Source organism: Carcharodon carcharias, chromosome 31, assembly GCF_017639515.1.
Source record: "Carcharodon carcharias isolate sCarCar2 chromosome 31, sCarCar2.pri, whole genome shotgun sequence".
Classification (NCBI taxonomy): Eukaryota; Metazoa; Chordata; class Chondrichthyes; order Lamniformes; family Lamnidae; genus Carcharodon; species Carcharodon carcharias.
The window spans coordinates 26,236,148-26,251,129 of record NC_054497.1 but is presented as its reverse complement, the minus strand read 5'-3'; the positions used below and the strand labels follow the sequence as shown (position 1 = coordinate 26,251,129).

Here is a 14,982-nt window from a genome sequence, read left to right as displayed (position 1 = left end):
AAAAGCACCGTTTTTAAAATAAGAAACTGGGTTCCTCGCAGGAGGGAGATTAATCTTTAATTCCTGAAGCCTCCAGGGCAATCTGCAAGAGTTGGCAACCCTAATTTACATTCTGAATGACTGGCTCTTTTTATATGTATTTAAACTGTGACAGAAGTTTGCATAAGCGATGCCTGACAGGCATGAGACATTTGCAATCCAAACTGATTAAATACTAGTCAACCCACTGTGGCATTGCTCCCATTGTTGCAGGATAGAGCGTCCCAAAGTTTTGCTGCTGCTGCCTGTGCTCCTCCTGGTCAGCCTACCTGTCGCAGCTCTCTCCTGCATCACCCTGTTGGATTGTCGCCACACCCAAGCTCCTGACTGTTTCTTTCCACACTCACTATCTTTGCCACTCATAACACCACCTCTCCACTGTGAATATTATATTGTGCCCTTAATTATTCCTATGTGAAGCCCACAAACTCCTTCATAAAAGAAAGACTGACTTTCTTTAGCACCTTTCATAACCTCAGCATACTCTAAAATGATTTTGTCAATAAAGTACCATTTGAAGTGTGGTCACTGTTGTACTGTTGTAATGTAGAATAAGCAGCAGCCAATTTGTGCACAGAAAGCTCCCACAAAAAGCAATGTGATCATTAGCAGATAGTCTGTTGGTGATGTTGATTGAGGGATAAATATTGATCAGGACACTGGGAAGAACTCCCCTGCTCTTCTTCAGTATAACGCAGCCCACCTGACAGGTCCTTGATTTAATCTATCACAGAATGACAGAATTGTTACAGTGCAGAAGGAGGCCATTCAGCTCATCATGTCTGCACCAGCTCTCCAAATGAGCAACTCACCTTTTGCCATTCTCCTACATTCTCCCCGTAACCCTGCACATTCTTCCTTTTCAAATAACAGTCTCATTCCCTTTTGAAAGCTTCGATTGAACCTGCCTCCACCACACTGTCAGGCAGCGCATTCCAGAACTTAACCACTTGCAGCGTGAGAAAGTTTCTTCTCGTGTCGCTTTCGCTTCTTTTGCAAGTACTTCAAATCTGTGCCCTCTGGTTCTCGATCCTTTCATGAGTGGAAACAGTTTCTCCCTATCTACTCTGGTCAGACATCTCATGATTTTGAGCACCTCTATCAAATCTCCTCTCAATCTTCTTTTCTCCAAGGAAAACAGATCTAACTTCTCCAATCTTCATGGATGAAGTTCCTCATCCCTGGAACCATTCTGGTGAATCTTTCTTGCACTCTCTCCAATGGCTTCCCATCCTTCCTAAAGTGCGGCACCCAGAGCCTTTTTTTTTTTATTCATTCACAGGATGTATCGCTGACTAAGCCAGCATTTATTGCCCATCCCTAATTACCCTTGAGAAGGTGGTGGTGAGCTGCCTTCTTGAACCGCTGCAGTCCCTGTGGTGTAGGTACACCATACTGCTGTTAGTCCTGGAGTTCCAGGATTTTGATCCAGGGACAGTGAAGAAATGGCGATATATTTCCTGGACACAATACTCCAGCTGAGGTCAAACCAGCATTTTATACGAGTTCAATATAACCTCCTTGCTCTTGTACTCTCTGCCCCTATAAATAAAGCCCAAGATACTATATTTTTTACTAAATGCTCTCGGAACATGTCCCACCACCTTCAATGGCTTATGCACAGATCACCCAAGTCCCTCTATTCCTTTCCCCCGCTAATAGAGCTGTACACTTTATTTTATATTGTCTCTCCATGCTCTTCCTACCAAAATGAATAATTTCACATTTCTCAGCATTGAACTTCATCTGCCGCCTGTCCACTCTTTTGAATCTGAAAGAAAGCACCTTCAACAGTGCAGCACTCCCTCTGTACTGCACTGGAGCATCAGCCTAGTGCAGTTTGTGCTCAAGTCCTGGACTGGGAGCAGAACCCACAACCTCTGACTGAGAGGTGAGAGTGCTACCAACTGAGCCACAGCTGGCACTTTGGCTTTTGCCTGCACAGTGCATACTGTCCAGTGCCCATCAACATTCCCATCAATTAATGATCTAGATTTGGGTGTACAGGGCACAATTCCAAAATTTGCAGATGACACAAAACTTATAAGTATTGTGAAGTGCGAGGAGGAGAGTGATAGGCTTCAAGGAGGGCGTGGAGACGCTAGAGGAATGGAGGGAATGGCCAATTAAAGCTAATACAGAGAAGTGTGAAGTGATACACTTTGGTAGGATGAGGAGAAACAATATAAAATAAAGGATATGGTTCTAAAGACAGTGCAGGGCAGAGGGTCCCTGGGGGAGTATGTGCACAAATCATTGAAGGTGTAAGGGCAGATTGTGAAAGTGGATCATGGGATCCTGGGTTTTACAAATAGAGACGTAGAGTTCAAAAGCAAGGAAGTGAAGATGAACTTTTACAAAACAATGGTTCACCCTCATTGGTCCAATTCTAGACACCGCACTTTAGGAAGGATGTGAAGGCTTTAGAGAGGGTGCAGAAAAGATTTACAAGAATGATTCTAGGGATGAGGGACTACATGGATGGATTGGAGAAGCTGGGATTGTTCTCCTTAGAGAAGAGAAGATTGAGATGAGATTTGAGAGAGATGTTCAAACTCATGAGAAGTTAAGACAGATAGAGAAACCGTTCCCATTGGTGGTAAGGTCAGGAACCAGAGGACACTGATTTACGTTGACCGGCAAGAGAACCAACAGTGACATGTACATATACAATCTGTATCAATGGTTTGGATGTGGGGACCAATTGTAATATTTCCAAATTTGCTGATGATACCAAACTGGGTGGGAACGTATTGTGAGGAGGATGCAAGGAGGCTTCAAGAGGACGTGGACAGGCTAAGTGAATAGGCTACAACATGGCAGAAGGAATATAATGTGAATAAGTGTAAAGTTATTCACTTTGGTAGAAAAATCAGAAATGCAGAATGCTTCTTAAACGGAGAGAGGTTAGGAAGTGTGGGTGTCCAAAGGGACCTGGGTGTCCTTGTTCATGAGTCACTAAAAGCTAGCATGCAGGTGCAGCAAGCAATAAGGAAGGCACATTCATTGCAAGGGGATTTTGAATACAGGAGTATTGTTGCAGTTATATAGAGCCTTGGTGAGACCTCACCTGGAGTATTATGTACAGCTTTGGTCTCTCTATCTACTTGCCATAGAGGGAGTTCAACAGAGGTTCACCAGGTTAATCCATGGGAAAGTGGGATTGTTTTATGAGGAGAGATTGGGGAGTCTGGGTCTGTATTCCCTAGAGTTTCAAAAAATGAAGGGTGACCTCATTGAATCTTAAAAAAATTCTTACAGAGCACAACAGGCTGGATGTAGATAAGATGTTTCCCTTGGCTGGTGATTCTAAAACCAGGGAACATAATCTCAGGATAAGGGACAGGCCATTTAAGACAACAATGAGGTGGAATTTCTTCACTCCGAGGGTGGTGAACCTTTGGAATTCTCTACCTCAGAGGGCTGTGGAAGCTCAATCATTGAGCATGTTCAAGACAGAAACTGATAGATTTCTGAAGACTAACGACATCAAGAGATATGGAGATAGTGTGGGGAAGTGGCAGATGATCAGCCATGATCTGACTGAATGGTAGAGCAGGCTCGATGGGCTGAATGAGGAAGAATAGTTTAATGCAGTGAGTGGTTCGGATCTGGAATGCACGGCCTGGATGGTGGGGGCAGATACAGTCAAGGCTTTTAGCAATAGAGAGAGAGAAAAAAAAAGCAGGGTCATGTGGAACAGGAAGGAGAGTGGGACATGTTAAACTGCTCTTGCAAGGAGCCAGCATGGGACATGACAGAACGAATGGATGGCTTCCAGCAGAGATTGCTATCCCACTCTATGATCCTATGGGAGTCCGATAGGACTGAGTGACATACATCATAGCACCACCAGTGGTGGGAGGCCTGCAACTTCAACAAAACCATTCTAAAGCAGTTCAGAACAGGGGGCACCTTACTGTATCACAGGATGAGTTAGATGTGACAGAATAGCAACACCTACAGGCATCACTGGTCATGACAGAAAATGTAGCATTTTTATACAGTCCTTTTGAAAATCTTGCAGAACTTTTTTCTCAACGTAACGTACACCCAATGTACTTAAATGCAACTTATTAGATTAACTAACTTAAGAGTTAGTTTAACTGGATAAACTAGTTAGACACAGAACTATTCCAAAACAGAGCACTGGAGTGCGAATGATATGGGTCTGTAATATTATTCAGACTTCCCTCTTTGTGGGAGAAACCGAAACTAGGGGCCGTAAGCATAAGAATAAATTCAACAGGAAATTCGGGAGAAACCTCTTTTCCCACACAAGTGAGGAGAATGGGGAAGTGTCCATCCCATGGGGTGGGGGGAGGCGTGAAACCTCGATGCATTGAGAGGGAAACTGGATAAACACAGGAGGGAGAAAGGAATTAGAAGGGCGTGCAAAAAGATGAGATGGGAGGAGGTTCCCGAGGGGCACGCAAACCCCAGCATGGGCCAGCTGGGCCGAATGGCCGGTTTCCGTGTCGGTCAATTCGATGTGATGCTATGTAAACAGCAGCAGCACACTGATTCAGAGGAACCAGAGGCCGTTATGGGGGTTTTCGGATCGGACCCCGAATGACCGCAGAGGTGAACAGACCGGCGCAACGGCAGCGTAAGTAAATGTTGCTGCTTCCACATTCTCAGTGCAAAGGTCAGAGGAGGCTGGGGTGGGGTTTTGTGTCCATGCACAGGGGAAGTGTTGGGGCTACCCCCACCCGGCATTGGAGACACATTCCTCAATGGGGGGGGGGGGGATTTAATGCATTTGCAAATTCCCGTCGTAACCGCGTAAATTCCTCCCGCATGAAACCGTCACCTGACGAACAGAAAGTCAGTCAGTCCATGGTCAGAACAGCAGCGTCCCCCCACCCCCCTCTCTTTGGCCAGGAGAGTGTGGCCCCGCCTGGACAGACAGACAGGGGGCGGCCTAACTTGGAGCTGAATGGAGATGGTGCAGAATGTTCAATACACCCGGGTAAAGAGGGGAGGGGCGGGGGTGGAATGGGAGTGCAAATTCTCAGCAGGGGCTACACTCAGCTCAGGGGGAGGACACATTCCTGCTCCCATTACCCACCCCCCCGGGAAACCCAGCGAGAGACCGCGACAATTTAGTTCAAGAAGTTCAAAATGTCTTTGCTCTGACTCCAATGTTATAGTTACATTGGCTCCTGGGGTGGGGGTGGGTGTGTGTGTGTGTGTGTGTGTGGGGGGGGGGGGGGGTCAGCCCGGCGATAGACTGGAAATATCAGAAGCCACAAGCTCCTAACCCCGGGACTGCACTTGAAAACAATCATTCTTATAAACCTCACGGTGAACACATCCTGTCACAAGGAGCGTTTTATAACCCCCGATGAGACACGAGCGGCATCTTAAATCAGAAAAAGGCTGACAATGCAGAGTCAGACTGAAAGAATGGAAGCAAAATACAGCGGGATGCTTGGAGACCTGGAAGAAAAACAGAAAGTGCTGGGGGGGGGACACTGAGGGGTCCGGCAGCATTTGTGGAGGGAGATTCCAGTCCAATTTGACTCCCCTTGGGGACCTTCTGAAAGGAAACGTCCCCCCCCCCCCCAAAACTCTCCTCTCAAAAAGATTGGGCGGTGACTCTTCAAGGGCAGGACCCTCAGTTGGCAAGTCCTTCGTGAACCTTCTACCAAGCCCTGTTCCGGTTTACAACACTGTGAGCTCTTGTACCCCTCAGGACACATTGTACAAAAAAATAAAGTTCATTAAACTGGTTACATTGTGAACACCAGGTCCCTCATCCATCCCTCACAAAACAAATGTAACTCCCATTGAATGTTAAGGTTTACAGGAAGTCCTATGTTTTTGATACACAGAGGGGAGGCTGGACAGGCACATGAGGGAGGCAAGGAACAGGAGCCTCTCCTGATCCAGAGGAGGGTGATGTGCAGCACCTGTGACAACAGGGACCAGATGGGTCAAATGGCCTGTCTCTGCGCTTCATTACTTCTAGACTCGACTATTCCGGCCCTCTTCCTGGCTGCTCTCCCACGTCCTACCCCTCTGTAAACTTGAGGTCATTCCAAAACTCTGCTGTGTGTCTTAATTCCCAGCAAGTCCTGTTCCCCTACCAGCCCTGTGACCGCTGCCTTACACCGGCTCCCGGTCAAGCAGCAACTTGATTTTAAAATTCCTTGTTTTTCAAATCCCTCTGCGGCCTCGCCCTCCTCCCTCCCTCCGTCCGTAACCCCCTCAAATCCCGCAACCCTCCGAGATATCTGCTCTCCTCTAATTCTGGCCTCTTGAGCATCCCTGATTGTAATCTCTCCACCATTGGCGGCCAACGCCTTCAGTTTGCCTGGGGCCCCAAGTTCTGGAATTCCCTCCCTACACCCCTCGGCCTCACCTCTCCAACCCCCCCTCCCCCTCCCCTCCACTCCACTCCCTCCTTCAAACCTACCTCCTTGACCAAGCTTTTGGGTCAGCTGGCCCAAGCATTTCTTAATGCTGCCCAGTCTTCCGGCTTTGTTTTGTCATGCCCCTCTCTCTGTGAGGTAGGCGCCTTGGGGCGTTTAGGGTGAAGGAGGCGCTCTGTCGATGTAAGTTGTTGTTGCAGAGTGGAGGTCATTCTGTGAGCTGAGGCTCGCCGCCTTATCGTCGACAGGGGGAGCTCGGTGTTGCTGGGTTTGCCTTTCTGTGCCCAGTTGAGTTGAGGCACTTGGGGCTTTGCAGTTCTCCAGACTTAACTCCTCGGAAGCAATGCAGTCCATTGTCTCGGCTCGGGCTTCTTTCTGAACCTTTCCTGCTGCAGAAACATCCACCCCCCAAACCCACCCGTCCATTTTAACAGGTAACACAATCTCCCCAGACAAAGCAGCACATGAGAGAGAGAGAGATTTCTAACACAAGAGCAACCTCCACCCCTCAACCTCGAGCCATTTGAATAATCTGCAATCTCCACAGCCAAGAGCAGTGAGATTTTTTCAAAATGTTGCTCATTCTCCCTGAGGCAAAGACATTGAAGGGAGCCTGCAAAATAATACAGGAGGCACAAACACAAAAGTTCGGTTAAAAGTATGAATCAGCGCTAAATCTTGAGGGGAAAGGGTTTATGTTTTATTCTCCGCCCTGGAAGTGTTGTCTGAAGACGGGGGTGATTGTCGGTCTGTCTCGGTTGAAGGTGTTCTCCCCACCCCTGGGACACTGGGCAAGAAGCAACCCGCAATCCCAAACACGGCAGATTACCCCCGCTCGCCTTCTCCCTCCCTCACTCCACCCCCCGTCAAACTGAGTTGCTTTTAAACACGAGGGAGTTTATTTAGCCTGAGATCATCCAAGATGGCGAACGCATTATGTTTCCCCCCCCCCAACAACACCACCAGACACACACACACACACAAACATGTGGGCAATCGCCACAAATAAAGCTCCTGCACTTAAAAAAAGACTTTCATTTCTTAAGATAACAAAGGCAAGTGTAAGAAACTTTTCCCCAATCCCTCCGGCTCTTGTGATAACATTGACAGATTATCTCAGTAGACTTTGTGGGGAGGGGGTACATTAAGCTCTTTAGTAATTCTTTGCCCCCTGAACTCTCCCCCCCTCCCCCCCAAGTCTCGTACTGAGGGGAGGGGGGAAGCTTTCGACCTGTGAATTAAATCCTCCAATCGATTGAACTTAGCTGGATTCAACAACAGGAGCGCCGTTAGATTTTTTTTTAAATTGTTATTAAAAAAACCCTCTTTTATAAAAAGGCATTTGTATCTCTCTCAAGGTGCAAATTGCTCGTAAAATATTATTTATGAATAAACAATATTAGTGACTAAATGGGGACTGGCAGCCAAACAGGGGCTTCAGTTAAAGCGAGGGAAACAAGTTGTCCCTAAGCTATATATAGTCTCAACTTGAAGCCATTATATTTCGTCCCTTGTGCATTTAGAGACCAGGGGTTAAAGAGAATCCCGCAAAAACAAGTCTTTAGCCCCCAGTGCATAAAAGCCCACCTTATGCCCCCCCTCTAAAGTGCTCGGTGGGGCACAGCATTTGTGAAATTCACATGAAACTAAAGCCCATGTAATAGAGAGACGTCACTCTAGTCCATGGCGCAGAGTTGTGTTGTGTGTTAGTTGCTCCACATTCCGGCTCGGTTACAAAGGCAGGCAAAGTGCAAACCCCGCCAGCCGCCGCTCTCCCCGTCCCCCGAGGCTGGGTACTCCTCCTGCGCCCGGGGTCCGAGCGCTCGCCGGCCGCGGTGCCCAGATTTTTCAGCAGAAATCCCAAATTTTGCCGCGGCCGGCCGAGCCCCGGCGCACTTTCGCCCCGACGGCGACCCCCCGGGCCGGCGCCCGCCCCCGCTGCCCGGCGCCGATCCGAGGCCAGGGAGTTGCCTTGCCGGCGGGGGGGGCGCCGGGGCCGGGGGCCGCCGGCAAGGGGCCGGGATCGGCCCCTGTAGCAGGTGAAGAAACACAGATGCAAGTGGAGTTCGCCATTTCTGTCTCTCCATTGCTGCCAATAGTTGATGTTCTCATTCAGGTCCGCGTTGAGGCTACAAATTCCTAGCGTTAGCAGGGCTACAGGAGAGGGAGTTTGAGAGCATCCAGTGTGGAGAGGGAGGCTCTGACAATCTGTTGGCAAACCCTTCTCAACTGGAGAGCCGCAGGGCACAGAGACCACTTGTCAGACATGACTGAGAGCACAGCTGCCACAGCTGGCAAGCCCAAACGCGGCAAGGCAGCCCGGAAACCCGCCAACCACCCCAAGTACTCCGAGATGATCGTCGCCGTGGTCACGGGGGCAAGCAGCCGGACGGGCCTGTCCAGGCAGGCCATCCAGAAGCTGGTCAAGTCCCAGTACAAGCTGGCGGAGAACGCCGACAGCCAGATCAAGCTGTCGCTGGTCAAGCTGGTGACCAAGGGGGTGCTGGAGAAGACCAAAGGCATCGGGGCCTCGGGCTCCTTCAAGCTGTCGAAGGGCGAGGAGCCGAGGAAGGCGGCGGTCAAGAAAGCCAAGAAGCCGGTGAAGAAGAGCGCCTCGCCCAAGAAGGTGGCCAAGCCCAAGAAGGTGGCCAAGCCCCCGGCCAAAGCCAAGAAGAGCAAGGTGAAGAAGGCGGTGAAGAAAGCAGCCCCCCCCAAAAGCACAAAGAAGGCCAAGCCAGCCAAAGCGAAGCCAGTCAAAGCGAAGCCAGTGAAGAGGAAGGCCAAGCAGACAAAAACCAGCAAACCAAAAGCAAAAAGCAGCACAAAGAAATCGGCCTCCAAAAAGAAGTGATGGAATTGGTCCAGTCCGTAGAGTCACACAGACTTTTAGCCATTTCTGTAAATAGTTGTTTTAATGTTTTTTTTCTATCAAACTTTGGTTGATCTTATTGCTGGGAGTTAGTGAGGAAAACATAGCGCTTTTTTTCATCATGAATGCAGTAATTCTAAGGTGGTTGAAATTTGCTGTACTTTGTAGTAATTTTCAAGCTGGTTTCATGTTTTTATGTACAAAACTTGTCAATTGAGTTTAGCCATGCAAAGGAAAAAAGATTTTCTTATGAATTCAATTACCGTCCTTAAGTTTCAAATAAAAAAAATCAACTTGATAATATTGCCTCTTGACTTTTTTTTCCAGCGATTATAACCTTCCTTTGTAGATTTGTGGCTTCCTTTGAATCCAGGCTTCCACTCGTGGGTGACTGACTAGCAGTGGGATGGTTGATGGGAGTTGGATCTCAGTGCTGTTTCCTCTCCCATTCTCGCCATCTAGCAATGGAAGAGGAGGAGATGTAGCCTTGAGATGGGCGCATCTTGGCTTCCATGTATCCTGACCTCCTCAATGGAATAATTGGTCTGGCATTCCTCGTTTCTCTTACCTGTGGAGACTCTCCTGACATCGAGACTCCAATCGCTCCATTCTGGAGAGTGGAATATTGGGCCTTCAAAGTATGACTGAGAGAAATTGGGTTAGAATGACCTAATCTGGGGCTTCCTGCCCCAAAAGCTCTGGATGGCCAATTGAAGCCTTCAAGACTGCGACAGCATTGTAATATTACAATGGTATGAAGGGATATGGAGTAAAGGCAGGTAAATGGAGGTGAGATAGAGGTCAGCCACAATCTGAATCAATGGCAGAGTTCAAAGGGCTGAATGGCCTCTTCTTGCTCCTATGATCTTAACCTATGGGCTAACCAATAGGTTAATAGAAGACAGTGATAATGTCACTGGACTACAAATCCGGAGGCTCCATGCTTTTGGAAATGGGTTCAAATCCACCACAGTGGAATTTAAATTCAATTAATAAATCAGTTTTAGTAATGGTGACCATGACAACTATCACTGATTGTTGTAAAAACCCATCTGGTTCACTAATGCCCTTTAGGGAAGGGAATCTGCCATCCTTACCCGGTCTGGCCTACATGTGACTCCAGACCCACAGCCATGTGGTTGACTCTTAACTGCCCCCTGAAATGGCCTAGCAAGCCCCTTGATTTGGAGGGCAGTTAGGGATGGGCAACAAATGCTGGACTTGCCAGTGATGCCCACATCCCATGAAAGGATAAAGAAAAACAGATAGTGGTGGTAGATGGCAAATCCACCACAATCTTTTCCGCAGACACATTGGTCAAGTACTTATATGGAGAAGTCGAGGGGTCCTGGCAAAATACTTCTACGTCCTACACAAAGAAAGTGGTCAGCAGTGTCATCACTTCCTCTACTGGCCCCTCGTGTGACTTGGAAAGTCCATTGACAAGGACTGAACGCAGCAGTCAACTGGAACGTTGTAACTAGGATTCAAAGCCGGCCCAACCAATGGGATGAAAATCTCCCTTGTGTCCGGGCTGTGGAGGGTCCCATGTCGGATCACTGGTCTAATCTTGTCTCAGTTCCGGGTGGACAATGGCTACCTTCTCTGCTACACTGCATGAAGTGTAGAAGGTTATCTAATTGAGGTGTTTAAGATGATCAAAGGAGTCGAAGGGATGGTTAGAGAGAAACTGTTTCCTCTGGTTGTGGGGGGTGCAGGGGGGTTGGTGTGGGGAAGTTCAGAACAAAAAGGCGTGACCATAAAATTAGAGTTAGGCTGTTGGGTACGATGTGAGGAATCGCTCCTCCACACAAAGCGCAGTCAAATCTGGAGTTCTCGCCCAAAAAATTAACAAAATAAATAGGAGCGAGAAGTGGCCCTTTGGCTCTTTGAGCCATCTCACATAATTCCCTCCGTAGCCAAAAACCTGTCACCGCCCCCCACCCCCTCTTGAATCTACCCCATGACTGAACACCCACAGCTCCCTGGGTTAGAGAATTCCAAAGATTCAGAAAAGGTTGAATTTCTCCCTATCTCAGTCTGAAATAGCTGACCCTTATTCTGAGACCATTCCTGAAACTGAGATTACTGGAAACCCGAAGTTGATCGATTTTTTTTGTTTGGTAACAGTATTAAGGGGTACAGAACCAAGGTGGGTTAAGGTACAGACCAACCATGATCTGACTGAATGGAAGAACAGGCTCAAGGGGCTGAATGGCCTCCTCCTAGTCCTTTGCAACTGAAGTCTCCGCACGTTGTTGGTCTCAAAGAGAGAAGTCAAACGATGGCTGATTAAGAAGTTGGAAGTGTATTCGATCATTTTTTTTTATTCATTCATGGGATGTGGTCTTTGCTGGCTGGGCCAAAATTTATTGCCCACCCCTAATTGCCCTAGAGAAGGTGGGTGCTGAGTTGCCTTCTTGAACCACTGCAGTCCATGTGGTGTAGGTACATCCACTGTGCTCTTAGGGAGGGAGTTCCAGGATTTTGACCCAGCGACAGTGAAGAAACGGCCGATATATTTCTAAGTCAGGATGGTGAGTGGCTTGGAGGGGAAATTCCAGGTGGTGGTGTTTCCATGTGTCTGCTGCCCTTGCCCTTCTAGACGGTGGCGGTCGTGGGTTTGGAAGGTGTTGTCGAAGGAGCCTTGCTGAGTTTCTGCAGTGCATCTTGTAGATGGTACACACTGCTGTTACTGTGCGTCAGTGGTGGAGGGAGTGAATGTTTGTGGATGTGGTCCCAATCAAGTGGCTGTTTTTGTTCTGGATGGTGTCAAACTGCTTGAGTGTTGTGGGAACTGCACTCATCCAGACAAGTGGAGACTGTTCCATCACACTCCTGACTTGTGCCTTGTAGATAGTGGACTGGCTTTGGGGACAGGAAGTGAGTTACTCACTTAAGGATTCCTAGCCTCTGATCTGTTCTTGTAGCCACAGTATTTATATGGCTAGTCCAGTTCAGTTTCTGGTCAATGGTAACTCCCAGGATGTTGATAGTGGGGGATTCAGTGATGGGAATGCCATTGAATGTCAAGAGGCAATGGTTAGATTCTCTCTTGTTGGAGATGGTCATTGCCTGACGCTTGTGCCTTGTGAATGTTACTTTCCTCCAGTCAGCCCAAGCCTGGATATTGTCCAGGTCTTGCTGCATTTGGACATGGACTGCTTTACTATCTGAGGAGTTGTGAAAGGTGCTGAACATTGTGCAATCATCAGCAAACATCCCCACTTTTGACCTTAGGGATGGAGGGAAGATCATTGATGAAGCACCTGAAGATGGTTGGGCTGAGGACACTACCCTGAGGATCTCCTGCAGTGATGTCCTGGAGCTGAGATGATTGACCTTCAACAACCACAACCATACTCCTTTGCGCTAGGTATGACTAACCTGCAGAGAGTTTTCCCTGATTCCCATTGACTCCAGTTTTGCCAGGGCTCCTTGATGCCACACTCGGTCAAATGCTGCCTTGACGTTAAAGTAGGAAAACCATTTTTGAAATTGGGGCTGAGGTAAGTTGTCAGGGGCAGAGCAGAGGGAACTTCATTCTGCATTTAGCTGCACTATAACCAGGAATGCTTGTTGCTGAAACTGGGGGCAGTATTGAATGAGGGTGACAGGAGTCTCACCCATATGCTGAACAGCTGGTAATAAGTGGCTAGTGTCCGATCTTCCCCGAGACAAAGGCTCCTTCAACAGCACCTTCCAAACCCATGACCACTACCATCTAGAAGGACAAGGGCATTAGACACATGGGAACACCACCACCTGGAATTTCCTCTCCAAGTCACTCACCATCCTGACTTGGAAATATATCGCTGTTCCTTCACTGTCTCTGGGTCAAAATCCTGGAACTCCCTTCCTAACAGCACTGTGGGTGTAGCTACACCACATGGACTGCAGCGGTTCAAGAAGGCAGCTCACCCCCCACCTTCTCAAGGGGCAATTAGGGATGGGCAATAAATGCTGGTCTAGCCAGTGAAGCCCACACCCCACAAACGAATAAAAAAAATATCCTGGGTTTCTCGATTGCCAGCCCAGTGGCAGTGCCACTATACCAGCGCCTCCCCTAGGCCAGTGGCTGGCAATGCACCCAGGGAGAGGCTGAGAATTGCCCCGGGACCCAGGCCCCAGGCCCCAGGCCCCATGGTGGGATGGGCTTGCAGAGTTGGGGGGGTCACGGTGAGTGGGGGAGGGTGGGGCAAAGGGAGTCAGCCACAAGGGCAGAGAGCTGGCTCTCGGTGGATCCCCACCCTTCCTATTGGCTGGTCCCTTGACCAGTTACTGATCAAGAGCGATTCACCCCGAGGGCGCGTAAGCCAATGTGACAGTTTTGCTTTTTCGGTTTAACTGCGTGGTGTCTGACCCCGCCACACCCCACCCGCTGTCGCTTGGATACCAGCGGTGGTGGAAGAGGCCCATAAGTGGGCCTTAAGGCCCTCAACCAGTGGTGGGGGGGATCAAATCGTCCACCAGCCTTCCTGCCCCAGACTTAATCGGGGCAGAGGAAGGGGACAGGCAGCCTGGCATCCTCCTGCCGATTAAATGCCCACCTCCGCCAACAGTTATGCCTCAGGGGCGGGTATTAAACTCAACCACCCCCCTCCCCCCCCCCCACCGAACTGGAAAAGCGCTCCACTTCCCCAGCGTCACCATTCTTCAGCTTAAGCAGCACAAATATTAACAAGATCAACAATCCCACCTCCCTCATACGCGGCTGTGCATCAGTGACAGTCATGCCTGCCATGTGAATTTACTGATGTGCGTTGCAGACGACCGTTCTAGAGAGAGAGAGAGAGAGAAAGAGAGATGTTTCTGGAAGGTTACTCACCTAACAAACTCTCTAATAAGACGGGGTCTTCAAACACCCACCAAAATTGATTTGAAGATTTTGAATGCTTTTGTAAACAATGTGCTGGCATTGCTGATTTGGTAGGCAATTTGAAACTGTTCTCCAGTCACGTTCATTAATGTCCGATCTTCAGTCAGAATTAGCAGGTCAGATCTGAGGTTTAAAATGGTGAACCCACCCCCATTTCCCACCGGGGCACATGTTTACACCCTGGGCTTTCCTCTCCTGCCAGTTTCTGAGTCACGGATCAGCAGCCTGTTAGAGAGGCACACAACTAAGAGGGTAACCTACATAAACTCCCTGGCCTCCCCCCTCCTTTATAACCTCCTCCAGCCCTACAACCCTCCAAGATTCCTGTGCTCTTCCAATTCTGGTGTCCAGCACATCCCCAATTTTCATCACTCCAATACCGTCAACTGTACCTTCAGCTGCCCGCCCCCACAATCTGGAATTTCCTCGCCAAACCTCTCCCCCTCTCAATCTCCCCCCTCCCCTCCTTTAAGAACATGAGAATGTAAGAAATAGGAGCAGGAGTAGGATATTCAGCCCTTCGAGCCCACTCCACCATTCAATGAGATCATGGCTGATCTTCTTCTTCAACACTGTATTCCTGCACTGACCCCATATCCTTTGATGGTTTTTAATGTGTGGAAATCTATCGATCTCTGGAACGTACTCAATGACTGAATTTCCACAATGCTCTGCGGCAGAGAATTCCAGAGATTCACCACCCTCTGAGTGAAGAAATTCCTCCTCATCTCAGTCCTGAATGGCCTGTCCCTTATTCTGAGACTGTGTGCCCTGGTTCTAGAGCCCCCAGCCAGGGGAAACATCCTTCCTGCATCTAC

The 14,982-nt window shown here is 48.7% G+C and overlaps 1 protein-coding gene across 1 annotated transcript; it reads left to right on the top strand.

Annotated features, from left to right (window-relative positions):
- The first annotated feature begins 8,562 nt into the window (after window positions 1–8,562).
- Window positions 8,563–9,583, top strand: LOC121271667 (histone H1.0). Its single transcript, XM_041177789.1, has one exon. The coding sequence runs from the start codon at window positions 8,683–8,685 to the stop codon at window positions 9,265–9,267; it is 585 nt and encodes a 194-aa protein (XP_041033723.1). The 5' UTR covers window positions 8,563–8,682; the 3' UTR covers window positions 9,268–9,583.
- Window positions 9,584–14,982: the final 5,399 nt, after the last annotated feature.